The following is a 26,654-nucleotide window of genomic DNA, read 5'->3' as shown; positions in this document are numbered from 1 at the left end:
ACATTAGCCCTTGATCACGTCCCCACCCCACTTCATCTGCCACTGGGCTCTGTCCAGAGCTCACCTTGAATGTCTCTAATTTAGCTCTGAGCCCAATAAATAATACCAAAGGGTCAGCCATGACTGAGGGAACATTTCAGCACACATGCATGGAAAATAGCCATGTGCACCAGGCAGAGATAGATGGACAGTGCTCCTGCCCTCAAGGGGCTGCTGATCCTCAGAGGAGTCGGGGATGTGACGCTCTGATCCTCAGGCCAGACACCAGAAAGGTGACACAAGTGTTTCCGCCCTCCCAGACCCACTGTCCAAGACCGTAAAACAAGGTAAGCGTAAGAAGCTGCCATAGAGCAAAGAAGGAGACATCAGACTGTCCCCTCTTGGATGGGCTGCTGGGACAGTCAAGGACATTAGGGAGAAATGCAACAGCCATGAGTTGTTAGCCAAGATTTATAGTTCAGATGTTCCTAAGTGTCTCTCTATTAATGTTCCTTGCTCTGCTGTGCCTCTCACAGTCAGCCAATAATTGAATGGGCAATTGGATAAATTTTTGCCGTGTTTTCATCAGGTCTACTTATTACTAGCCATTCTGACCTTTCTTCATCAGTGACCCGATACCCCCAGAAAAATGTTTAATCCATTTGCACACTGGCATTATCCCGATGGACTTGGACTAACATGACACTGATCTCACTTCCACTTTTGCCAAGTTTAACTAGAAATTTAAAGGCCGGGTGTGGTGGCTCATGCCTGTAATCCCAGCACTCTGGGAGGCTGAGGTGGGTGGATTGCGTGAGCTCAGGAGTTCGAGACCAGCCTGAGCAAAAGCAGGACCCCGTCTCTAAAAATAGCCAGGTGTTGTGGCAGGCGTCTGTAGTCCCAGCTACTGGGGAGGCTGAGGCAAGAGAATTGCTTGAACCTAAGCCCAGGAGTTGGAGGTTGCTGGAAGCTGTGACGCCATGGCACTCTACCAAGTGTGTCAAAGTGAGACTCTGTCTCAAAAAAAGAGAAAAAGGAATCTAATATGTGTTCATTGCTCTAATGCAAGCTCCAACATTCTTTCAATGACAAACAAAACACACAACAACAATAATGGATGCCACTCAGCAAGACACCGCCAGACATCACCATGAACAGAGCTGTGAGACACAGATGCCCCAAGGCTATGAAACCCTCCTGAGCTGTTTATCCCTGCTGCCAATGTAAGTGCATGGTGGCGAGTTCATGAACTTAATTGTCACACCTTGTAAAACCACAGTGAGATATTACTATATACTTTTTACAGTGGAAATAAGGAAACTTGACGAAGTTAGTGTGGGTGTGTGCAGCAGCTGAAACTCACACACCCCGGGTGACAGTAGGTGTGTGTCACATAATTAAACCTACACATCCCTCACACCCAGCAATCCCACTCCTAGGTGGAGGAAGGCTAGGAAAGCTGCAGAGAAAGGCGCCTTTTGTGGTGGGGACTGGCCACTGTCCCTACAAACTAGAACCTTCTAACTCTGGGATCCTGGTGACTCCCAGAGCTCATGTTCCCATTCCTGAACCCTGCTGGGTTTCTCCGCCTTGAGGCTCACAACCCTCCAGCAAACCAGGGAGTGTGTAAAATATACACACGTGACCCCCTCAGGACCTCTCTCAAGGTTTCACTCATTAGGATGGCCAGATAATACACAGGAGGCTCCGTTAATTTGGAATTTCAGATAAAGAGTTAATACTTTTTAAACATAAGTACATCCCAAATATGGCGTGGGAAATACATATACTAAAAATTATCCCTTGTTGAAATTCAGATTTGAGCAGCCAGGTTTTGTTGTTGGTTTGCTTACTATTCGCCAAATCTGTCACCTTTATAAATTGGGATTATGTGGCATTCGGGCTCCTGCAGGCAAGACTGGACCCCTCCTGCCTCAATGACTCACACCCACCCCTCCACCTCGCTTGAGCCCCACAGGCCTGCTCCCCCCTCCTGTGGCACCTTCCCTCCATCCAACACAGCCTTCAGCCTCTTCTACCCATGGCCAGGCACAGTGATACCTTTTTCTTTAAAGATCATTACAAGTAGTAATATATATTCTCTATAGAAAAAATTTAAAATCAAAACCAACCATCAAAAGACATACACACACCCCCACGCATATAACACATTTTTTTTATAAAAGGCTTTTTTTTCCAATCTAAGTACTATGTCCTATACAACTTTACACTGTTCTATATTCTTCTAACCACACCATTTTTAACAGCTACAACATATTCCAAAGTATGGACAAGCTCTGTTTTATTAAATCAATCTTCTACTGCCCAGCACACGGGTTTCTGATTGTTTGAAATCATAACAGGTCTGTGATGAACAACCTTGTAGTTAAATCTCTTGATACATTTGTGACAATTCCCTCAGAAGTAGTTCCAAGAACTAGAATTATGGAGTTAAATCAGACACACAGCTTAAGGCCTCTGATAAGCATGACCAAACTCTCTTCTAGAAATGTGCCAACTTCCTCAGCTACCTTCCATCTCAGGACCAATACCTGTCACTATAATGTTTTTAAAATCTTTGCCAGTGTGATGGATGAAAGCGAGAATTATCTTAGTTTACATTTTTTCTGTTTCTAAAATAGTGAAACCTTTATTTATTTTTGTATTTTTTCTGCTGTGAATGGCATCTCCTGAGTCCTTCCAGGACTCAGCCACGGGTCACCCTTCTTCCTCCCCATGCCCCAGCTGTGCTGTCCTCTTAGACACCAGATGCCCTGTTTTAAAGCACTGGCTTCTGGGCCTGTTCCCTCCTATCCTGAGCATGTTGGGTGGGCCTGATGGTCTGCTGGGGCTTGGAGCTGGGCCTGGGCCTGGAGTATAACCATACTCAGGGTCACCCTGGAGTGAATACAAAGGCAGGTGTGCACCTGGATGGGAGGATCCTCCCCATCTGCCTTTGGCATGGCTGGGACAGGTGGAGGGAATGGGCCTTGTAGGATGAACAGAATTCCAGGAAACCAGCCACAGGATAGGGCATGAAGGACCAAAAGTGACCCTGTAGCTCTGTGGCCCCGGCGAGCCCCCAAGCTTCTATTTCCTCAGTTCAGCAGCATTAAGTGAATTCCTGCCAGGGTGGGAATGAGCAGAGGTGGTGGACGGGCACAGCCCTGTGGGAAAGCAAGACTGAGGAGTACTTACCACCCTTGGCTGTTTGCTGATTCCCAACTCCTGCATTTGGGTTCTAGGGCCCAACTCCCTGCAGACCAAGATCAAGGCTGCAGTTGCTCACTCTGACCACCAGGAGGCACTGCAGTTCCAATAACGTCTAGGCTGAAGGTGGCGCCCCTGGGGGCCCCAGAGCCCAGTGAGGTTTCCAGAAGTTTGGTTGAAGACCCAGGTCCCTCCTGAAAGGATCTGCCAACCAGACAGTTACTCAGACCTACTATGTGTCTGCCACTGTCCCAGCACTATAAGGGACACAGATGAGGTGGGTCCCTGCTCTTCAATGCGGAGCTCTTACCTCCCCTGGTTGGGAGTATTTTCACATTCTTTTTATTTTTTGAGACAGAGTGTCACTTTGTTGCCCTCTGTAGGGTGCTGTAACATCATAGCTCATAGCAACTCAAAGTCTTGGGCTCAAGCGATTCTCTTGCCTCAGCCTCCCGAGTAGCTGGGAGTACAGGCACCTGCCACCTGGCTAGTTTTTCCTTTTTTTTTTTGGTAGAAATGGGGTCTCACTCTTTTTCAGGCTGATTTCAAACTCTTGAGCTCAAGCAATTTACCCACAGCAGCCTCCCAGAGTGCTAGGATTATAGGCATAAGCCACAACCGCGCTGGTCTACTTTCACATTCTTGGCTCATTCCAGTACCTCCGAGTTCCCACATGGTAGGAACTTACAAGGTGGCCCTTATTAGCACTATCATTTTACAGATGGGCAAACTGATGCTTCGAGAGGAGGGACCCATACAGTGTTTCTGGCAACTGAGTAACAGCCCTGAGATCTGAACCCATTTGTATTCACCAAAGTCACTTCTCTTGGTAGAGACCCCTGGGGATTACTTGGCCTTCCAGCTACCCTGGCACACAGTAGGTGTTCAGGAAGCATGTGACTAACTTACAAAGGATGGAGCCTTGCAAAACTCCCAACACACCCCTGCTGTTTTGCCTAGTGGCTTTCTGTGCGCAGGCAGACTTGTGGGTTTCTGAGGGAGGCCTCGGCAGGGAACCCCGGTCTTCCACGGCTCCACCCTTAGACTGGTTCTCTCAGTTCTTCCCATGGTGGCAGGGGAGGGAGGGTCTTTCTCTGGCTGTAGAGATGAAGTGGGCTTCTCAGAACCAAGGCAGGAATAGGGATTGACACTGAGCTCTCACAAGCAAACCAGGAGATATGCTTTGTACTTTACAAAGTTCTAGGACCTCTATTATGCCACCACTAGGGTTACTGCCTCCTTATAACCACTGTGTGAAATATCCCCATTCACAGCCCCTGAAACTGAAGCCAGGGGGCAAATGACTTATCTAAGAATAAACAGCAGGTTAACAGGCAGAGCTGAGATTCGAACTCCAGCCCACAGCACTTCCACTGGGCCCTCCTGGAGTGGTTGCCTTGGATGGGACAGAAGACAAGGTCAAGGAGAAAGGAAAGAAGGTGCTGTCCCAGGAAGAGTGGCTCCTCTCAGCTGCCTCTGAGATCAACCCCACTGCACCCACCTGCGTGCTGGCCCTGATCAAACTGCCCTACCTAAGAAATGTTATTGAACATCTGGGACCACAAATGTGGACCAATGCTTTGTTTTAGGACCTACATATTGGAGTACTTACAGGAAAGAGGCATACGTCTGCAACTTTACTCTTAAGCAGCTCAGAAAAAATATATATGTCCGTGTCGCTCTGCATACATAGCGGCGATGCATGCAGCAAATACATAAGGAGAGAGACGAGAGGGATTGACAGTGCACTACGGTAAAAGGCACCGTTTGGGAAATCACTGTAAAGGGGATCTGGGAATTCCTTGTATTAATAACTTATCTCTCAATCTGATAGTCTATCAAAATAAAAAGTTTTTAAAAAGTATACAGACTCCTGGGAAGCAACCACCTTCCCCAGAAAGCCCTCCTGTGAAGCTGGTGTTTGCAGTCCTTTGAAGGGGATCCTGACTAAAATTTAGTTAGCACACGCCCTGCCTTCCCCTCAGCACCACCCCCCGCCCCCTCCTCCCCGGCCTCTGCAGATGAGCTTGCATGCTGGAATCAAAATCACAAGGCAAATGCCAGCTCTGGGAACAAACCTGGCTTCCCCAGCCTGCCGGAAGCCCTCCCTTCTGTGCAAGCAATTGTGACCCAATCAGAACATGTGGTTGCTTTAAACAGCTCTTTTGAGACCTGTTAGAGGCCAAGGTCAAGCTACTGTTGGAACTTTAATGTTTAAAAAGTACTTTATTTTTTGAATCTATTACAATTTCAAATGTCCTACAATTAGTCCAACTGAGTAAGGTTTCTTTGTACCTGAAAAAAAATGGTTGAGAGGAAACATCATCCTTAGGGCCTATGTCCTGCCTTCAGCCCCTGGCCCCTCTGTCCAGGTCTGGCTCCTGCCCAGCCCCCAGTTCGTGCCTGTCTTGTTCTCGCCCCCACCTGGGTCTTGTCTCATTTGTTCATTCATTGGGCATCTCTTCAGAGCTTCCCCACAGGAGTCTCAGCTTCCTGGAAGGGAAGGACAAGGACCAAGTAGGGTGAAGTGGGACAGGATCAACAGGGCGAGAGCAGTGTGACCGAGACATGGTAGGGCCTGCAGAAAGGGGGGTCAGTTTCAGTGGAAAAGGTTGTAGAAGGCTTCACAACAAGACTGGCTCTTGAACCAAGCATTGAAGGCCATGGAGGATCTTGGCAATGCATGCTCCATTCTATGGTAAAACAAGACAATACCCCTCAGCCTCACCCCCCAATTGTGCAAGTTACCAAGTGAGAGACCTGAGATGGGAGGTCTGCAACCAGAGCTGATGATCACAGCGATGACAACAGTAAGGAACAGACCCATCCACTATCTCATCTGATCCTCCTCAGATCCCCATGAGGTCAGTATTACTATACCCATTTACAGATGAACAAACTGAGGTCCGGATAAGTTTAAGAACTTGCTCAAGATCACAAATCTAGGAGGGCAAAGCTGGGGTTTGAAGTGGATAGTGCTGCTCTAAGCCCACTGACTCTGAAGGCAGTGATGAGGTTTTTTTTTGTTTTTTTGTTTTTATTCTCTCTCTCTTTTTTAAGAGACAGGATCCTGGTGCTTGCTCAGGCTGGTCTGGAACTCCTCAGTTCAAGCAATCTACCCGCCTCATCGTCCCAGAGTGCTAGGATTATAGCCATGAGCCACCATACCTGGCATAAATTGTTTTTCTTACAAAGATGAGCCTGGGAAGGAGCACGGCAGGCTTGTCCTAAAGAGGTATCATTGAGCCATAGGAGTCATTTCTTTTCTTTATTTTCAGACAGTCTCGCTATGTTGCCCTCAGTAGAGTGCTGTAGTGTCACAGCTCACAGTAACCTCAAACTCTTGGACTTAATCAATTCTCTTGCCTCAGCCTCCCAAGTAGCTGGGACTACAGGCGCCAGCCACAGCACCTAAGTATTTTTTGTCGCATTGTCATTGTTGTTTTAGCTGGCCCAGGCCAGGTTCGAACCTATCAGCTTCTATGTATGTGGCCGCTATAACCACTGTGCTACGGGTGCCGAGCCCATAGAGTAGAGTCATTTCTATCGTAGAGGGCTAATGTAAACTAAATCCCCAAAACAGAAGCCTTGTTGACGATGGAGCACTTGGGGTGGGATGGGGTTTTGTCCTTAGCCAGGACTCTAAGCACCCCTGTCAGCTACTCCCCTCAAGGACACTAGAAGTTTCCCAGCTCCCAGCTTCCAGGGCCAAACCCAGCTCTTGTCCTTAAATACCATCTCACGGTTTGGGTGGCTGCACATGATCCTGGCCCGACCCCGGTGCACCACCAAAGAAGCAGAAAGAGCCTCCTGCACTTTCCCTTCATCTAGCAACAAGCCCCTGGAGTGCAAGACCACAGTAAGCAGCTCCTCCCCTTGAAAGCTTGACAAGGAGATCCCAGAGGGGTCACAAAGCCTCACAGTGGAGAATGGGGACTTGCATCTGGTGCTTCCCACACCCACCTCTCTGGCCCTCTCTACTCCACCAGACCACGGGACCCTCAATGTGGCTCTAAACATCTCTCACTGAACTCCCCAAGTCTCCATCTTTCCTCTGTAACAGAACAAAACCCTGCACCCACCACCCAAGGATGGAGATGCTGTAGTGCCATTCTGGGGCCCAAACCAGGTGACACAGAGAAGCTTAAATCCTGCACGAGGTGAAATGCGACGAGTAGGGCAGGCCTGGCCTTGACCCCTGATTCTGCCTCTTAATTTGCTTCGCTCATTCATTCAGCAACACTTCTGGAGCACCAGCTATATGCTGGGCAAAGTTCCAGGTGGTGAAAACACAGCCCAGTAAACACTCCCCCGCTGCTCAAAAGGTTCATCTTGGTGAGGAATGCGGTGGTTACAAGCAGGGTGGGAGCAGGGCAGGGGTGTCCAGCCCAGTCCTGGGCAGCGGCGGATGGGGGGGGTGTTTCTAAGGACGGCTTAGCCCCCCTCTAGGAGGGGCCTGAGGCAGTGATGTGGTTGGAGGGGTCTATTGAAGCCATGTTCAGCTAGCACCTTACATAACATTAGGAAATGTCAGGTTTCCCCAGGGGGAAACTAAAGGAGATTATTGAGGCGGCTCCCAAGCCACTCCACAGCTCTGCCACAGAAAGGTATGCTCGGGAAAGTGACTTGGCCTTTCGTGCCTCAGTTTCCTCATCTGTGCAGGGAGTGTGAGAATATCCACAGCCCAGAATGGCTGAGGTCTGAATGAAGCAGAGCACATGAATACACGCGGCCTGCCAAAAAGCACCCCTCCTTAATATATTAACATGGTTATTACTAGGGGGTAAGTTCGGCAAGCATAGCGCCAAAGCAAAGGCAAAGTCACTCCGACTGCAAATACCTCACCCTCTTTCCTTCCCGGGTGCATTCTCTTCAGTTCAAGCTTCCCCAGCCCTGGCTTTCCAGAATCGCATTTATGGACCGGAAACCTCTATCCCAGTGGTTCTCAACCTTCCTAATCCCGCGACCCTTTAATACAGTTCCTCATATTGTGGTGACCCCCAACCATAAAATTATTTTCATTGCTACTTCATAACAGTAATTTTGCTACTGTTATGAATCATAATGTAAATATCTGACACGCAGGATGGATTTAGGTGACTCCTGTGAAAGGGTCGTTCCACCCCCAATGGGGTCGCGACCCTCAGGTTGAGAACCGCTGCTCTGTCTGAAGTAAGTCCCGGGGTCCCTTTCGATTACAGGCCCATTCCACATACACATGTATATGAAACAAGGAGACTAAATGGAATGAAACCACGTAAAAATCAGATATTACATGTAAATTTATTTTGTTATATATGCTTTAAAAACTTTGAAAGTGTGAGTTGGTGACAGCCTCTGTCCTTAGTACCCTCACCAAGGGCAGGGAAGATGCGTTGCCAGGCAACATAACCCTTCACCCCAAGCAGTGCCTGACACCCCCCAAAATCCTTATTGAATCGAATTAATCTTGAGCAACTGAATTTCTCAGCCTGCGCAAGGACCACGTCAGCCTGGCAAGAATTTGCTGCTTTTCACCAACCTTGAGTGCTTTCGTTCTCAGACGTGTTTATTCTAACCAGAAGAATCACTTACAAACTGAAGAAGCAAGGTGACTTTTCTCCCCTTGAGCAAGAAGGGAAAAGTCATGGTTGAATTAATTACCAGGCTGCTAGTTAAAGTTGATTAGGATGGAAAATATCATTCAATATTTGCTTTTAAAAATCTGACATTTACAACTATTAAATGGCTTAAAATTGAAACTTTCTAAAGGACAGTTATTTCTATGCTTTTGTTAGCATTTCTGTGTGAATGGCTGGAATTTGGGTTCTAAGTATTTTGCCCATGATACACAGTCTATATATACAAACAATATTTAGTATTTCCGGCTGGGCGCGGTATTTCATGCCTGTTATCTTAGCACTCTGGGAGGCTGAGGCAGGTGGATTGCCTGAGCTCAGGAGTTCAAGACCAGCCTGAGCAAGAGTGAGACTTGCTCTACGAAAAAAAATAGAAAAATTAGCCATGCTGGTGGGTGCCTGTAGTCCCAGCTACTCAGGAGGCTGAGGCATGGAGACAGGAGGATCTCTTGAGCCCAAGAGTTTGAGGTTGCTGTGAGCTATGAGGCCATGGCACTCTAGCCTAGGGCAACAGAGATCAACTGTCTCAAAAAAAAAAAAAAATCAGTATTTCAATATTCTCAATGTGTTGGCTGAAAATGGTTCTTTCATTGTCTCCTGCTCATCTGGACTGAAAAAAAATTCAAACAAGTCTCTGCTTTACAATGTATGGTACGTACCTTCTTTCTACTAAGAAAACTTTAATCCACGGTAGATGTGAAACAAATATATCTCTTTCAACCTGTAACTGCCTCTCAGGGGATCTCCTGAAACCGTGAGAATGTACTTTGTGCAGCACAAGCCTGGCCTCTGTGAAATCTTCTCTCTAGGTGCTGAAACCTGCAGACTCATTAGGTAAACCAAGGGCCAGGCACATGTGCTCACCAGAGAAGGGAGACCCTCGCTGTTCCCCTGCCACAGGGCTTAGAGAAGAAGTTGTCAGAGCTCCTTCTCATCCAGTGGGGGTTCGGGGCTAGCTCTGAGGATGGCTATGAGGGGAGGAGCAAGTCGGGTGGTCAGGGGATGTGGCCAGCATTTCACCAAGCGAGGAGAAGACCGTGTGGTGTATACATGGCATGCTGCAAAATCCCTCCCAGGTACATCTGCTCTTCACGTGCTGGCCCTGTCTAATGGGCACACAGACGTGGGCATCGGCCTGAGTGCCTAATGGACAGGACCAGCATGTAAAGAGGAAGAGGACCCTTTAGTTTCAGGACATCTAGGTTCCATTCACAGCAGGACACTCAGGCAAGTCCCTGCCCCTCTCTGAGCCTCACCTTTCTCACCTGTGAAATCAGGGATGCTAATATCTTCCAGTGGGTTTGAGTGAAAGATCCCAGACCGGGGCTGTCCCAGTGAGACGCTCACCAGGTGCTTTCTCCCTTGGAGACAGGCCCCGAGGGCCTGGGGGTGTGCAGAGCCTCCCTGAGCTTCCCTGGGCCCATCAGACATACATACAACATAAGTCCTGCCTTTGGGGATCTCCTGACCTGAAGCTTTGGGTCAGATAAATGCAGAGAACAGACATTCAGTAGGGGAGGGGAGTAAGTTAACACCCCAGTTCACCACACCTGGGAGTAAAGAACAGCAGCCTGGGGTGACAGGGGCTGGAGGATGTGGGGGGATGGGTACCCTTCTTCCCTCCTCAGTCCCTCCTGCCACACAGATGATGAGCCACCATCCCTTCCATTGCTAATCTGTATTTTAAAAGACACTGTCAACACATGGCAACAGCAAACTTGATAATAATTTGTTCATTTTCCAGTTCTATGCATTTAAGTCATCTGTAACTGCCTGTCAAGGTTTCTGGCTGATCCCATATAGGGTTCCAGTGACAGCTTATTCATAATAACAGCAAACATTTACTGAGCGTGCTCTCTGCTCCAGGAAATGTTCTAAGCTCTTTACCTATTTTACTTTATCTAAGTCTCACCATATTCCTAAAAGGGAAATATTATTCTTATCTCCATTTTATAGATAAGGAAACTGAGGCACAGAGGTCAAATCATTTGCCCAAGGCCACTCGGCTGTTCACACTGAAATCTGTTTGCAGGTCCTGAGCTACGCTGCCTGCCAGACCAAGGGCATCTGATGCTGCTGGCAGTGTGTGAAGCCCAATTGTGGGCCGAACATGGTCTCTATGACTTTCCAGGAACTTAAGAAATTGTGCCTGTTACTTACCTTAGGGCACCTGGGTCACAGGCTAGGCTGAAGCAGTCCTCTGTTTAGGTACCTAAGCTGGGGGGTGTCCCCAAGTGGGGCACAGGGCACATACAGCCACCCTACCCTCCCACTCAGTCCCTGGCTGTGGTGCTCACTTGCTGGACTATGGTGGGGACAGGGAGCTGCAAGTACCTCTCATGGAAACAAAACAGAGAATCTTCCGAAAGTGGACAGTGGGTTTCCCTGTTGAAGCTCCTCCCAGCTCCACTGGGAGAGGATTCTGGAATCATCATAATGGAAGAGGTGGTCCCAGATTTCTGTGTCTTGGGAGAGGGATACGTGGACCCTAAGAGCACATGACATCCTCGCCATGTTTTCATAGGATGGTTAGCAGTGGGATGGAGGGGCTCTCAGTCAGCCAAAGGCAAGAGGCAAAGGCTGTGGCTGTAAAGCCCTCACCTGTGGCTCTGCCTTCCACCAGGTCCCATGGGAAAAAAACCAAATGTGTTCTTGGGCTGAATCTCTGTGGCCAGTCACTGGCCTACAGGCAGGAAGGTGGATGGATGACCCAGGAGGCTCCCTGTGCGTTGTGAGATTCCAGGCTTCACACTGGAAAGCCACATGGAGCCCAGAAGTAAACTCATTTAAATGTATGGTCAATTGATTTCTAATAGAGGTGCCAAGATGATTCAGTGGACAAAGGGCAATCTTTTCTTCAAGTGCTACAGGGAAAACTGGATAGGTGTGTTAAGAATAGAATGAGAGTCTTATGCCATACCCAAAATTAGCTCGAAGTAGGTAAAAGACTTAAGCTTAAGAGCTAAAACTCTACAAAGCTCTTGGAAGAAAACATATAGGAAAATATTCATGACATTAGAGTTATCAATTTCTTGAATATGACATCAAAAGCATAGGCACATAAAAAAATTGATAGATTGGACTTTACCAAAATGAAAAATTTTTGTGCATCAGAGAATACTATCCAGACTTCAAAAAGACAATACTTGCAAATTATATATTTAATATGAGATTAATATCCAGAATATATAAAGAATTCCTACAACTCAACAAAAAAATAAACAACCAAATTAAAAAACTGGCCAAGGGCTTGAATAGACATCTCATCAAAGATAAACAAATGGCCAGATCCAAGTCCCCCTGTGTGAAGTGGCCAAAGGAGGAAAATTCACAGAGACAGAGAGAAGAATAGAGGCGCCCAGGGACTGTGGGGAGACGGGGGCAACGTTTGGGACGATGAGCAATTCCTGAGATAGTGGTGATGGTCACACAACAGTGCGGATGTATTTAATGACACGGAATTGTATAGTTATAAAGGCAAACACGGTAAATTTTATGTTATATATTATTTTACTACACTAAAAATTCATTCCTGCTTAAAGTACGGATTTTGACTTAAACCCTTTCCAATCGTATGTTGGATCTCATCTGACCCGCTCCAATGTCGGGAGACTCCAACACAGGTTTTGTGTGTGTGTGTCTCTTGTTCTATGACAAGAGGTTAGTGACAATGATGAGTACCTTCTTTGGCCATCAAACACAGTTGATGACTGGTTATAGAAAGTAGCAGCCTGTTCAATTTGAAACACTGCCATTTTAGAATACACAAAGTTTATGGGCAGAGTGGACAGAGCTGATCAGTCCTGTGGATGTTACAGATTTACAAAGAGGTCCTGCAAATGCTGGAAAAAGTTATTCTTCTGGCTGATTGAAGTTGCAGTTGTGAACAGCTACATCCTTTACTCATTAGATAAGGAGAGTGGATAAAAAAGTGCAGACACATCTTTTTTTACAGGAGAAATCTCATCACTCAGCTTGTGAGCAATGTGAGGAACGGAAATTCAAGGAAGAGGGGAAGACCAACATCTTCTGACACTGAGGAAAGGCTAAATGGGAAGATATATTTCATAATGCAAAAATGAAAAAAATCCACAAGGGATCACCTGGTTTGCAACAGAAGAAGTGAGAAAGGTGGAAGGGGAAAAACCATTCTCTGCCATGAGACGTGTAAGAGGAAGCCTGAATGTCATCCTGGAGGTTGCTTCAGGAAGTATCACGCTCAAAAACATAAACAAAAGTGAACAAAAACACTTTATCTCATGTAACTTAAAACAGACAATAAAATGATCAGGTGAGTTCGTATTTATGCTTTTCTCTTTTAAAACTGTAGGATAATTACAAGTAATCCACCAACCTCTTTCCCACCCCAAATGAATAAGAGCTGGGGAGTATGCTGGTGGCAGAAAAATTAAATTGGAAATTACAGAAAATAAAGGCCACGCTGAGCAGAGCAAGGAGCACTCGACTCTGGGGCTTGCCTCTCTACACCCTGCTCAGAGTCCTGCTTCCCCAAAGCGTGAACCCCTTGGCAGAAAATGAACAGCCCTCCCGGCTGTGCTCCTGCCCTTCTGCTCCTCAGCTGCTTCCCAGCACCCACCACGCTCCTACATCCACACGTCTGCCCCTTGTTCTTCTCCAACATGAACCCCGTTTGTGCTGTTGCCTGAGTCCAGCGGGCCATTTCTAGCTCCCTCCTATTCAGCTTCCAAGGCCCACTTAAATATCCGAACTCAGGAAGACCCAGTCCATCTGCACGTCCCTGGGGATTCCCACCACACGCAGCACATTCTAACAGGGCTGCCGGCTCTCTGAGGGCAGAGTCAGCTCATTCACTGCCAAAGACACAGGGGTGCAACTTTGAAGGATCTCTTGGATGGGAGGAGTTTTTACCAGGGCATTTCCTACCACTTCATCTGTACCTAATCCCCTGTCTAAAGAGAGAGGAGGAAGCTCTTCTAGAAGGGTCTTCTCTGCTTCTTTGCCCATGCGTCCTCCAAGTGCCTGGTTTACTGTAACAGTGGCCATCACCCCCTGAGCGCTGACTACACCCCAGGCTCAGCTCTAAATGCTTCTTGCTTCGTCCCCGCAACAGCTCTGTGGGCACCAGGGGCATGTTACCATCCTCGGTGTGCAGATGAAGGGACTGAAGCACTGAGAGGCATGAAATGTGGCCAAGGTCCTGAGCATGGTGCAGGGACGCACACCCAGGTGGCTATGTGACACAACGCTGGCGTGTTCCCCACATGTGTCTTCCTGAAGAGCTGCTCCACCTCTCTTCCGTCCAAGCCAAGGCTCAGATCTGTAAAACGTGCAGGCCTTTGCTGAGACTCAAGTGCTCAGAGACAGCAAGTGCTGAGCCGGAGGCCCAGGTGAGGTCAGGATGGCTGCATCCCTTGCAAGTGAATCTCAGAACCCCCAGGTGGGGGCTGAGTATGGGGTACGCAGGAAAATCATCAGCAGCTCTCAGGTGGCCCCACTGGGCAGGCCGCAGGAAGGAACAAGGGGCCCAGAGTGGAGCTGCAGGAAGGAAGGACCTGGAACTCACTGCAGGGAATGGGGGAGAACTGAGGGGAGGAGAGAGTCAGGGATGGGGGGAGAACACCACTTCACGGGAGCCATCCTTGGCAGCCAGACTTGAACAGGGACCAGCAGGGAACTTCCAGAATCTGAGAAGACTAAGGTTTATGCCAAACAGGGCTGCTCAAGACCTCCCTGCCTCATACCCTACAGGTATCCCCGCGGGAAGGAAATCATTTTCCACCAGGGCACAAGAAGTCATGTTTCCACCCAGATCTCAAGTCAAAGGAAGGATGAAGGAAGAGAGGATGGGAAGATTTACAGAGCTCCCAGCATGTTTGCTTCCCATATCACCCATTCATTCATTTACTCATTAAGAAACATCTATTGAGCACCTACTACATACACAAGTCCTGCTCCAGGCTCTGGAGAACAAGTTTGAAACAAAACAGACAAAACCTCAGGCAGTCCTCACTTTCCTAGGAGGGAGGGATTAATTCCCCACTGCCAGGTCCCACCCCCAGCTTCAGTCTACCTCCATCCGGGGTTCTGGCATGTTCCTGGGGCTTCTGGAATTTCACGCAGTAATCCCTCATACCAGTTATGAGATGCCTACGTTAAGACTGGCACCCTGTTCTCATCTAGCACAGGTGAAGAAGCTGTGCCCCAGGTCACAGAATCAGGTCTAGAACTTCAACCTGCCAGAAGTCAAAGCAGCTCTTAATGCACCTTCACCCCCACCCCAACACCCCCAGGTATAAAGTTGAGAAGAGCTCTTTGGGGGCCCTGTTTGGAAGACCCCATCCTTTGTCTCTATATCCTCTAGGCTAGGATCCAAATCCAATTAGGATCATCCTATAAAAGGATGCCTTTTAGGCTTTTGGAGTCCTCAGTCATCAAAAATTTGCCTTTTCCTTTCTAGATGCTCACCTTTGGACAAGTTAGGTATCTTTATGAGTCTTTTTTCATGCATGAAATAGGGTTGAAATAGGGTTGATATCTCACAGGATTGTGATGGAGATCACACGAAATAATACACAAGAAGCACTTGGCCCATGTCTGGCATGATCACCTGGGTGATCATGTGGCTCAGTAGCAATAGAGGTCTTGCCCTGCTAACTCTAATCCTCTTTTGCCTCACACCCCATTATCATCTCTGTCCTGCAGAGGAAAGTGGAGGCAAGGGGCTGGACCAGACCTGCCAGATTCCTATCCGATGGCAAACTGGACCAACCTTCTCCCTCTCTCAGCACAATGAGTCAGGCAGAGGGTGGGGCCCAAGGCCCTGAGGATCCAGAGGACCCATCTTTCTCTTGGTGCCTGGACTATCACGGGACCCCTGGGCCTCTGAAATGGAGTCTCATGCAGGGGGTTGACAGATGTGGATACTGAGCCCCCAAAGGAGACCTGTGCAGCTGAGCCACAATGTGCACATTTGTCTTCCCTGTGTGAGGGTGAGCTCCTTCCTCAAAAGCAGAGGCCATGGAGTTGGAGTTGTCGCAGCTCAGTGTTGCAATGTTAACCAGATGTGAATGAACTATGTGTTCAGGTGGAACCCTGGACATTGAGGAGGCTCACATATCCTAGGGCAGCCTAAGTTTCAGTCCCTTTCTGACACCTGACAATTTTCACTATCCCAGCACCCTCACCGGGCAGTGAGAGGGGTGGGCAGAGGACTTGGCAGTGCAGGACGTACCCGCAGGGGCACCACCCCTCTCTATCATCACACCCTCCTCACACTCCCCTCACCTGCAGGACAGGCCCAAATGGCTCTGCTATACAGATGAAGAAACTGAGTGCCTCTAGAGAGGTAAGGGGAACTGGAAAAGCCAAGACTTGAACCCACATCTCCTGATCTTCAGAAAAAAACACAAATGAAGGAAAAGAGAAAGGTAAGAAGAGAAGATTGACGAAGATTTCTAGTTCCCTGGGAAGAGTCATCAGTCTGGGGAACTTCCAACTCCCCTCAACTTTCCTGAGTCCTCCTCTTAGGTGGCTGCCAATGAGCCAGTCACAAAACCCTGGCAGTGTCTTTCCTGTCACTTGAACACCCTGGGGCAAGTCAACCAGATCTTCTCATCAGGCCCTGAGTCAGGACTTCCCCCATCCAGGCACTGGTCCCATTGACCTGGAATTGTGAAGTCACTCATCTGTCACTGCCTCTGGACCTTGAAGGCAAGGGCTGTGTCCAGAGCTTCTGAGAATCCCCCACAAAGGTTGGCACAGCAGCAGGCAAAGTTTGGTGGATGATGAGTAAGTGGAATCAGGCATCTCAGTGCCCTCATCTGTGAAATAGGACATCTGGCCCAGCGGATGACTGCCATCTCTCCCAGCACTGGGTGAGACCCCCACTGTGGTGCCGCGACCCATCCTGAACGTTGTATGATACAGGTGGGGGGACCAGGCTCCTGGATGCAACCAAAGGCCCTTTAGGGCCTGGTGGACAATCTTGTGCCATGGAGTAAGTTGGTCATCTGGCCTCAGCTAACCTTGGCATACGGTTTTCATGAACTTAGGAAAGAAAACCCAGCTTGGCAGAGAGAGGGAGTCCCAGACCAGCAGGGCTGCATGCAAGCCATGTCCCTGCAGTCCAACTGGAAACTCCATGGCTGCTCTCCTATTGTCCTTCTAAATTCCAGGAACTCACAGTGGGGCTGATTATTTCTAAGGAGACAGGAGTGAACTACAAGCATCTGTCTATTGGTTGCACAGAGTTTTGTGCACGGGAGGGGTTGGATGGAAGCAACAGTAGGTGAGCCTGATTTTCCCCAATCACTCTGCCTCCTGCCCCAGCAGTGGAAGGAGGAGAACTCAGTGGGTTCCACTCCCCCATTAATAAGCTAACCTAGGGCTCCATTTCTCCTTGGGCCTCAGTTTGCCCATGTGCTAAATGGGGTCTGCAATGCACATAAAGGTGTTGCCGAGAATGGCTTCTCTTCCACAGTGAGTTGCACAGGACAACGGGTGTATCCAGAGCTGGCTGGCTGGGGAAAGGCCTCCCTGTGGTATGGACACAGGGGCTGGGTGGACCTCTGCGGGCCTCAAGATGACGCTGGGGCTGGGTGGGTCCCACCAGAGACTGGCCACAGGGAAATTCTGCCTGCCATTCAGTGAGTCAGACTCCCTTGGGAGTTGAGACCAGCAGCAGGAAGACCACATGCCATGATGCAGGGACTGGTTAGTCACTGGCTCCCTGGGGCACAACTCTCCAGGCAGAGGCTATGCCACACACAGGCCAGGAGGGGCCTCCAGAGCCCTGTGCCACACTCGCCCTAGCATGTATGGGACTCACACACTAGGGAACACAAAGACCAGTGTTGGGGGGCTTCCACATCATCACACAGGAGTACCCACAAAGTAGTACTCTCACCCACAACCTGGAACACGTTCAGATGATGGGATTCATCGGAACCAGTGAGGATGAGTGGGGCACACAGCTGTCTATATCAGCACTGTTATACATGCACACGGATCTCCAAGTCTGCTCTCATACAGCCCAGGGTGCTGAGTAAGCTCCCTGTGCCCTTAACCATCCTGGGAACAAGACAGCACGGGTCACTACCCTGCTTCCCCCCAAATAAGACAGTGTCTTATTTTAAGGTGTGCTCCCAAAGATGCACTAGGTCTTATTTTCAGGGGACGTCTTATCTTTCCTGTAAGTAGGTCTTATTTTCGGAGGATGTCTTATTTTTGGGGAAACAGGGTAGTTCATCGTCCTTCCACCTGATGAACGTTCCTTAAACTAAACCCAATGGTGTAACACACCTGGAGGGATGCACCCTGCAGCCTAGGAGACAGGTGCTCGTGTGCTCCAGAAGGTCTGGCCCCTACTAGGAGCTCCATCAACACAGGGAGAGAAAGATGAGTGGAGACAAGCACATGAGCAGCCTGGAGGAGCCAGGCACCCTGAGCCTCAGCTTGAGCCTGGGCACAAGTGGGCAAGAAGATGCAGGTGGCTCCTCCTCCCCCCCCCCCCCGTTTACATTACTAGTCCTGAGCCCAGAACCTGCATTCAGTGTGCCCTCCAGACCCAGCCAACTTTGTATCCTGGGATTGCTACCCGATCAGGACCTGTGTCAGCTTTTAGGAGAGCCTTTTCTGCCCACCCTATCCCGATTTCTCCTAGATAAAAACGTATGTTGTAGGGGAGGAAGGAAAAGGGGGCAAATGTGGGTCCAGACTGGCATAAGTGCAGAAAAACGGAGTGGGTCTTGGGAAACTGTTCAAACTCCTGCATTTCACAGAGCTAAAATATGGACCCAGAAGCAGGAAGGACTTCTCCAAGGCCATGCAGGGAGTAGGGAACACAACTGTGGAGACCTGTCGCGATTTGCTTGGGCTGTGTGCCCTGCTGGACGCTTGTGCCAAGTCAGACATTAGGGTCCCGGCCCAAGCCTTCCATAGCTTCCCAACCCTCCGGGTTGTGGCCTTCCGAGAGCTGGGAGAGACAGCTGCTGTGCTTACCGGGCTCGCCATCCGCTAAGAGGGGCATGGAGCCAATGCCAGCCCTCTGCCGCCCCCAGTTCAGAATGAGAATTCACCCTAAATGAATCTGCTTTAAGAATCCAATGAAGCGTGCCCAGTTCCGTCCCTGTCTGGAACACGGCGAGGTGGCAGTGACAACCAAGTACATGAGGCAAGGTCACCAGAAAAGACAGGCATTTGGCAGGCGGTGGCCCCCTCAACCCCCAACAGTATCTCCTAGTTACCCCCTCCTCTGCAAAAGGGCACTCTCGGAGTCCCGTCACAGAACGGAATGCCACAGTGACCCTTCCAGTTGCCTCTGGAGTCGTCTGAACCATCTGACAATCCTGCCTTCCCTCCACTGAACTGTCCTTTCACCCTCCTCTTCTCTCCGCTGAACCCCAGCTCCTTTCCACCCCTCTCCTCCCCTTTTGTGCTGCCGTTTCAAGGTGAGATGGGTGGAGAAGATGGTCTTTCTTAAAGTGACAGGACGCGCTGGTGAGGGAGAGAATGGCTGGGGTGCAACGGAAGGCAATACTTTCCTGAATACCCCGGAGGCTTCTGTCGCACCACTGAATTTTTGCCAGTCTTTGTGACCGGACCGGGGCAGCACTCCTGTCCTGGATGAGGAGGGAGCATCTTTAATGGAGAAATGGGGGTGTCTCTCATTTAAACATCTGTATAAGAAAGGTGGAAGGAGGGCTTCGCCTGAGGGGCAGGCCCTGGAGGCCACTGGGAGCTCTGCCTTCCGAGAAAAATCCGCGGATACCCATACGGGCTGCGGCTGGGAGGACTTGCAGGCTGGAGAGAGCAGCCTCCTCCTTCCCTTTAAGGGTCCTGTTTGGAAGAAGGGCTGGGTCTCGCCTGTCCAGTGGCACTACAAAACCCTTTGCCTCTATTCTGGACTCATTGGGCGGTATCATCACTTAGCCAGGTTCTCGAAGTTTTGATTTACCTCAGTGAGGACGTGCCGCTGAGCATGGAACAGCCGGCCGCTTGCGGGCACACGTGGCCAGGTGGCGCCTGGCAGGCAACGTCCGTCCGGACGCAAGATGAGGGTCTCTCCTCCCCACCCGAAAAGGGCTGGGGCCTAGGTCCTTGGCATCCTCGGCAGGGGTTTGCGGGGCTGAGGACTCTGAGGCTCTGAATACAGGGAGCTCTTTTTCCCTAACACTCCGTTACGCATCCGCCTCGCCTGTCCCAGCGTCAGAGCGCACCGCCGGAGCCGGGCTCCCCACTCCCCACCCCAAGTCCGCGGAGCCGCGGGGGACTCCCGGCAACTGTCCCCTCCTTCCCCTCCCGAACCTCTCGACGAACGCCCCATAAAGCCAACCTCCCCTCACCTCGGGCAGCTGCAAAGCCCTCTATATTTCCATTTCATATTTCGAATTGCCACCAAAACGAAGCCAAGCGCCCCTTCAGGAAGAAAGAAAGGGGCTGAGGCCGAGACAAAGTTATGTCCCGAGGAAAGTGTGCCCGGCTGCTCTTCAAAACCGAAGTCCTCGGGACCTTGGCGAAATTTTACTCGTGGTGTTTTAACTCGTTTCCCTGCCGCGGCCGGCCGGCAGCACAGAGCACACGGCTCGGGGCATCGGTGACCCCGGGGCAGCCAGGCGGCCAAAGCGAAGGTCTCGGCGCAGCGGGTTCTAACCTGCGTGACAATGAGGGGCTTACAAAATCACCCAACTCAAGAAACACTACGGTCCGTCGGAAACTAGACAGAGTTGCTGGCTTTTTGAAGTTTCTTTTGAAATTTTCTTAAAACAACTTACAAAGAGTTTTTTCCTCAAAAGTTTTCCGCGTGCGTATTTAATACTTTAAGGGTCTGTTTCTCCATCCAGACGGCAGTTCTACCAGGGGACACATGCATAACACTTCTAAATGTCCACTAAGACCTGTGCGCTTCACTGTATGTAAATTATAATGAAGAAGGATTCGTGCAAGACTATTGATTTAAAAATAATACTAGACCTTTAAGGAAAGCCTTCTGTTTTTCTTTTCTTTTCTTTCTTTTTTTTTCTATTTAAAAACGTCTGCGAGCAGGCTGGCGGCAATGGAAATTAACAAAGTAAAAAATTAAAAGAATCTTCCTGCCCCGTTTCCCCTTCAAAATTGATCGGGGATCGCCTCTCTTCCCGAATGGGCTTCATTTCTCAGCTCCCAGTTCTTCTGATTACCTGCTAATCACCCCCAGGCTCTTGCCGATTCTGGGTCCCTCTCTGTTTCTTCCGGTCTTTTGGGGACTTCAGCAAAATGCAAATACACACCCAGTTCTTTGACTGAATTAAATGCAACCCCAGAGGAATTTACACGTTTCTGGCCAAGGGGCCCTCGGCGGCACCCCGCGGGCTCCGGCCTGGCTCGGGTCTCCCAGACCTGGGCGTTGAGAGCCTGCCTTTGGGGGCGGATGCGCGCGAAGCGGAGCAGTCGGCTCTGGACTAAAATCTGCGTGCACCGAACCGAAAGCGGAAGGGGAGGAGGTGGCAGGGCCGTTCCCGCAGCAGCCCCACGTCCTGCCTTCGCTCTGGCTTCAGCTCTAAAAGTCCCGGCTGGGGGGGAGGGCGGAGAGCAAAGCACCAGAGTCCTTTTCCTGACGGCAAAGAGGCTCTTCGTCGCTGAGAAACGTGGGGTCTCCAACCGGACGCCTCTCCTGGGTCAAGCGGGCGCTAAGGGAGGCCAAAGTGTGGACCAGGAGCGTGGATATGTCGGGACTGCAGAAGGACCGCTGGAACACTTTTATAAAAACGCGGATGACTCTGTACCCCAAGGAGACTTCGGAGTCATCTTTTCGTACTGACGGGTAAACGAAGATCCAGAAAGGGAAGGGACACTTGCAGCCAGGGAGGACTTCCATCACCTCTTCTTTGGACAACTTGGACAAGAACTACAGAGCCAGCAGAGACTGGAGGTGGCTACTCTGCCTTAACTCGCTCAACCACTGTCCTGAACTTCTTCCGCTGTGGGGCAGTTCAACAGGAGTGTGCCCTCCAGCTGAGGTCCAGTAAGAGATCTAGCAGCCTCCCCCTCATTCCAAGCGTTTCTTTTTGTTTGTTTGTTTTTTGCCAGGGACCCCCAGAGCCAGAAAGGGTGGCAAGGTTTAGGATCAGCCAAGGCTAGGCCTGGCACCAAGGTCCTCTCTGCCTCTGACTTTCTTCCAGCTCCTGGAAACCTCAGAGGATTTTTCCTTGAAACCTGTTTCTCCTCTCTTGGGTATACACTCTCACAACTATGGAAAAAGATTTGCCACCGTTCCTCAGTTTCCCTGCTTTCTGGTAGTTTAAAGAGCCCAATCCAGAGGCCTCCCTTCTAGCTAACTCTGTAGAGAGTGGAGCTTTGCCTCTTGGTGCCTCAGTTTCTCCATTTTAGACCTAACGTGTCTAATCCTTATCCTTACAAGAATCAGAAATCTCTTGGCCAGGGAAACTCAGCTGCTGAGAGAGTGCAAAGTACAGCAAGACTTGTTGTTGGTTAGTGGTTGCTTTGCCCTAAGCACTGCCTCCATCTTAGGCTGCATGGGGGTGGGTTCTGTGCATGGATAGAGTATGCTTTTGGTCCCAACCTGGAGCTTATGACTTTTCCCAGAGCAGTGGCAGGGGCTTGTTCTGTCCTCAGAGTTGAGTGTTCTTACGTTCTAAACAGCATGGATATCGGGATGGGAATGGAGGAAGGAGGCTCTTGCTCTCTCCATAATGGGACCCAGAGAAACCTTTCTATTATCATTTTGATGAATATTAAGCAACTGGAACTCAGAAGCGACTTACTCTCAGGTCACACTATGGGTTAGGGGCAGTCCCAGGTCAAGTGGCTAGCCTCTTCCTAAGTAAAAGAAGGGCCAGGCTGGTTGCCGGGGCCCAGCAAGGAACAGAGAAGGTGCTCAGAGAGGCCAGCCCTCTCCGCCTTCTCTCAGATAGGCTGCATCTTTTACCAAGCAGTTGGGAGCTGTTGGGCTCTCTTCTTGCCTAATATCTCAGCTTCCTCAGCGGTCTCATTGATGGATTTCCTTAAAATACAAAAACCAGAGCAGTGGGAGAGAAAAAACGTGAGTCCCCTCCTTGGCTGTTCACAGTGAAACTCCATGGGTCCCCCAGGTTGTGACCTGCTCTCACCTAAGACCTGAATGACAGGGATGAGGAGGGGGTGTGAGCCGGGCAGGAAGGCCAGTGTTTATGCACAGGGCTGAGTCCCTGAGTACCAAGGAGCACCTGTGAGTTGCCGTGGGAGGCTGTGATCTGAGTGCCTGATCAGGAAAGGTGGTGGAGGAAGTGGGAAAAGGCCACTTGATCTTTCTAAATCTGCCCCAAGTCCTGTCCTGTGGGTTTGGGAGTTGTGTACCTTGTTTGAGGCCACATGAGTGTGTTTTTTGGGGTGTGATGGACTTTTGCTCATAAAGAGGAGGTTGTATGTGTGTGTAAAATTCAAGTGTAGGCAAGTGTGTGACTGTGTATATGTTTGTGCCTGTCAGCAACCGTTTATGGACTAGTTCTGAACCTATGAGAGAGTGAGTGTGAATATGAGAAAGCATTTGTTTTCCTAAGGTTAAAGCCATCAAGGCCTGCACCATATCCCACCTCTGTCCCCACTGCCTCATCCTGCTGTACTGGGCAGTGGACCGTGTTGCCTTGTCAGGAGCAGGTCATCTCACCAGGGCTCTGCCTGAAAGCCCAAGGCCTCAGGGGGAGAGTGTGGAGCAAGGGCTTCTGGCCCAGAAAAGATTTTCCCCTCCCTTCTCAGTTGCTCTTCCTTCTAGTTTGGGGATCCCCAACCCCAATTTTGTGGCAGAAGAGAAGGCCTAGATTCCTAAACTGTTCTGGCTTCAAAATGCCCTTGAGCACTGCCTCCTCGTGCAATGATTGCTGAGTTGGGAGACCCAGGCCTCAGTTCAAGAGGGCTTGGAGGTCATTTAGGCCATCTCCCTGGGGAGCCCTGTGGGCCCAAAGCAGAACCTAGACCCTTCTTTCTTCCCACAGCCCTGGGCCACCTGGAGGTCCGCGGCTTTCTGCCTCGGCGGCTGGTCTGCCCTAAACCATTGTTCGAAGGCCTCCAAGGATCGCCGACAGGAAGCACCGGGAAAGTCAGGCCGGCCGAATCCCTGCCACAAGCAGCGCCCTGGATCCCGGGATTTCAGGGTCTTCTGGGATCCTAAGGTCTCCGTAGCCACATTTGTGTCGTACCGCTGCGCCTTAGCTTCCCGTGAGGGCTCCACCAACTGTGCTCCGGGCTCCGGGTCGGGCTCGGCACCTGCGACGCTCTCACCTGCAGCGCCACCCGAGGAGCCTCCGAGCCCGCGTGGAGCGAGGCCTCAGCAACTCCACCGCGCAGCGCCCGAGCGAGGCGCCGTGACTCCTTCCCCCGGCACGCCTAGAGCTGGTACGAAGCATCTGCTTCAAATCCGGACCCGCCGGCAAAGCAAGCGGCTTGTGGAAACGCGGAAGAGACCATAAGAAACAAACTCCTGGTCGAATTTAATAGCGCCTGGGCTGGAAGGAGGGAGAACGGATTCTCGGCCCCCTCGGAGCAGTCGATCTTAACTTTCCAAACTGGAGCACCCACTGCTGGTTCCGCGCCTCCTTAGCCCGCCAACTCCCACCTCCCGCGAGCCTAGTGAGTTTCGGGGGATGCCGTAGCCGTGGACCCCAAGGTCCCCAGCCCCTGGTGACCAGCACGTGCACTTACCGTAGCAGGGAACCTGCAAGGCCGCGTTGTGGCTGCTGCTGCCTTCCTGGAGTTTGAGGCTGCCGTCCGGGGGTGTCTTGCAGGCACCTCGCTGCAAGTAAAGATGCGGTTGCTGTGCGGGGGGCTGGGGCGGCTGCGGCTGCGGCTGCTGGGGCTGCGGCGGTGGCTGGGGCTGCGGGGCTGGCGGCTGCGGCTGGAATTTGTTAAAGGAGCCCCGGGCCCCGGCGCCACTCTCCAGGGGTGCAGCCAGGTCCTGCTGCCCTGCCACGTACCGGGCCCGGCTTTTGGCGTCCCCGAATCCCTGTCCTTTGGCCGCGGCCGACAGGAAAGTTGTGCCGAACTTGTCGCCGCCAGGGAATGCCCTAAAAGGCGACGAGCCCTCTCGGCTCTGTGACACCGGGCTGTAGTAGGCGTCCATGGCAGTGGCCGGCGACTCGCAGTAAGAGACGCAAGTCTCAACATTCATGCCTGGCTCGCGCGGGCGACGGGCGGGGGCGCGAGCGAGGGCGCGAGGACGCCACCGCGCGCCTTGGCTGGGAGTTTGGAGAGGCAAGGAGGCGATGGCCGTGCACTGGGCGCCCGGCCTGCGCGCTCTCCCTCCTCCCCCTCCACACCCGCTTCTCTCTCTCTCTTCCCCTCCTCCCCCGTCTTCTCCCCACAGCTGGCCCAGGGAAAGAACCGAGGGCTGTAAAAAGATTCAGATGTTTCAGAAAGTTGACCAGATCTCTCAAACCCTCTTAAGGTTTTGAAGCGGAAAAAAAAAAAAGGATTGATTTTTTTCCCGACTTCTTCCTTCCTTCTCCCCTCCTTCTTTCCCTCCTCCTCACTCCCTAGTCTCCTTCCACCACCCCCTGCCCCTCCCTTCCTTCTTTCCTCTCTTAAGGAGATGCCACTAACTCCGTAGCCCGAGATTCAATCTGGAGGGGCCTGCGGGCCTTTCAGATTCAAGGTGGAGCTGGGTAGGTGCCAGGACCCCCAGGGCTCTGGAGACCTGGCTGCGAAGTGGCGGATTGTCCGAGTTTGGGATGGGGAAATGCAAATTTTAACGACAGGTTAAGAAAAAAAATAAGACACCTAAAAACAAACTTAACAGGTTTTGACGTTTGGTGTCAGAGGGTCCGCTGGCCTGGGGACGCAGGCGAATGGTTTGGACTCCTGATGGGAACTTGGAGGAGCAGCTGTGGGGCTTCTCGCTGGTATCTTTCTTCTATTCCCAGCCCCCTCCTCCCCATTCCAAGTTCTTCTAGAAGATCACACACACACACACACACACACACCTTCGCGTCTGTCCTGTGCACGGTCAGGTCACTTTCACGTCTTATTAACTATTTCCCTTCCTTGGAGGGGCGCTGGGCTGGGATGTGGTGGAGTCTGTGTTGACTCCATCACTGGAGGGGCAGGGCTTCAGAGGCCATGAGAACTGTGCCCAAGGATCCCTTCTCCAGGCTGAGCAGCTCACACCCCATGTCTGCGTTCAGCCCAGGACATTTTCTGGCAGGCAAACTAGAGAATGAAGTGTAGGACACCTCGCCAGACTGTCGCACTTAACTTGCTTATTGTTTGAGGTGAGGAGGGCTGAGGCAGTCTCTTCTCTCTCTGGTCTCCCTGACGCAAATGAAAACCAACGGTTTGGATCTGATGGGTCATGCTTTCTTCATGGAAAAGCAAAGGATGTGTACCTTTGGGTCCCCAGACCTGGCAGAGCAAGGGAAAAGAACTTTCACTGTGTGCTGAGCCCATTCCACATGGCTGATCTTTGATTTCACTTCACAACAACCATCAGTGATACAGATTGGGGGCCCCAATTTTCCGATGAGCAAATTGAGGTTCAGAGAGATGCGGTCACCTGGCTGAGCTGACCGAGGTCACACAACTGAGAAGTAGCAGCATCCGCCTGGAAACTGAGGTTTAGGTGAGTCCGTCTACCTACCTGGGGGAAGGGGATGCCGACAGCTTAGATGCAAAGAGGAAAAGAGCCTCTGCTGCAGAGTGGCTCAGATCAAAGGAGCACAATTAAAGCAACCCTCCTGAAACCACAGGAAAAATCCATGGATCAAGGACAGAGGTAGAACGGGTCTAGAAGTGGAGTGAGAGTGAAAGGGCAAAGTAAAACGAAAGAAGGCCAGAGCACCCTGAATGTAGATCAGATGTCAACTCTATTCACCTGAGTTCCCCCAAAGAAAAATATCCGAG

General features: G+C 50.7%; 1 protein-coding gene across 1 annotated transcript in view; it reads right to left on the bottom strand.

Moving 5' to 3' along the window:
- Nucleotides 1-25,050, bottom strand: part of ALX4 (ALX homeobox 4) — a 39,691-nt gene extending 14,641 nt beyond the window's left edge. Inside the window, exon 1 of the mRNA XM_053562153.1 lies at nucleotides 24,462-25,050. Coding sequence (XP_053418128.1) covers nucleotides 24,462-24,927 — 466 coding nt within the window. The 5' untranslated portion in view covers nucleotides 24,928-25,050. The remainder of the gene's footprint in view (nucleotides 1-24,461) is intronic.
- Between the last annotated feature and the right edge of the window lie 1,604 nt (nucleotides 25,051-26,654).

The sequence above is a fragment of the Nycticebus coucang genome, chromosome 14, assembly GCF_027406575.1.
Source record: "Nycticebus coucang isolate mNycCou1 chromosome 14, mNycCou1.pri, whole genome shotgun sequence".
NCBI classification, from domain to species: domain Eukaryota; kingdom Metazoa; phylum Chordata; class Mammalia; order Primates; family Lorisidae; genus Nycticebus; species Nycticebus coucang.
Note: the sequence above shows the minus strand (reverse complement) of the source record. Positions and strands in the feature narration are given on the sequence as shown.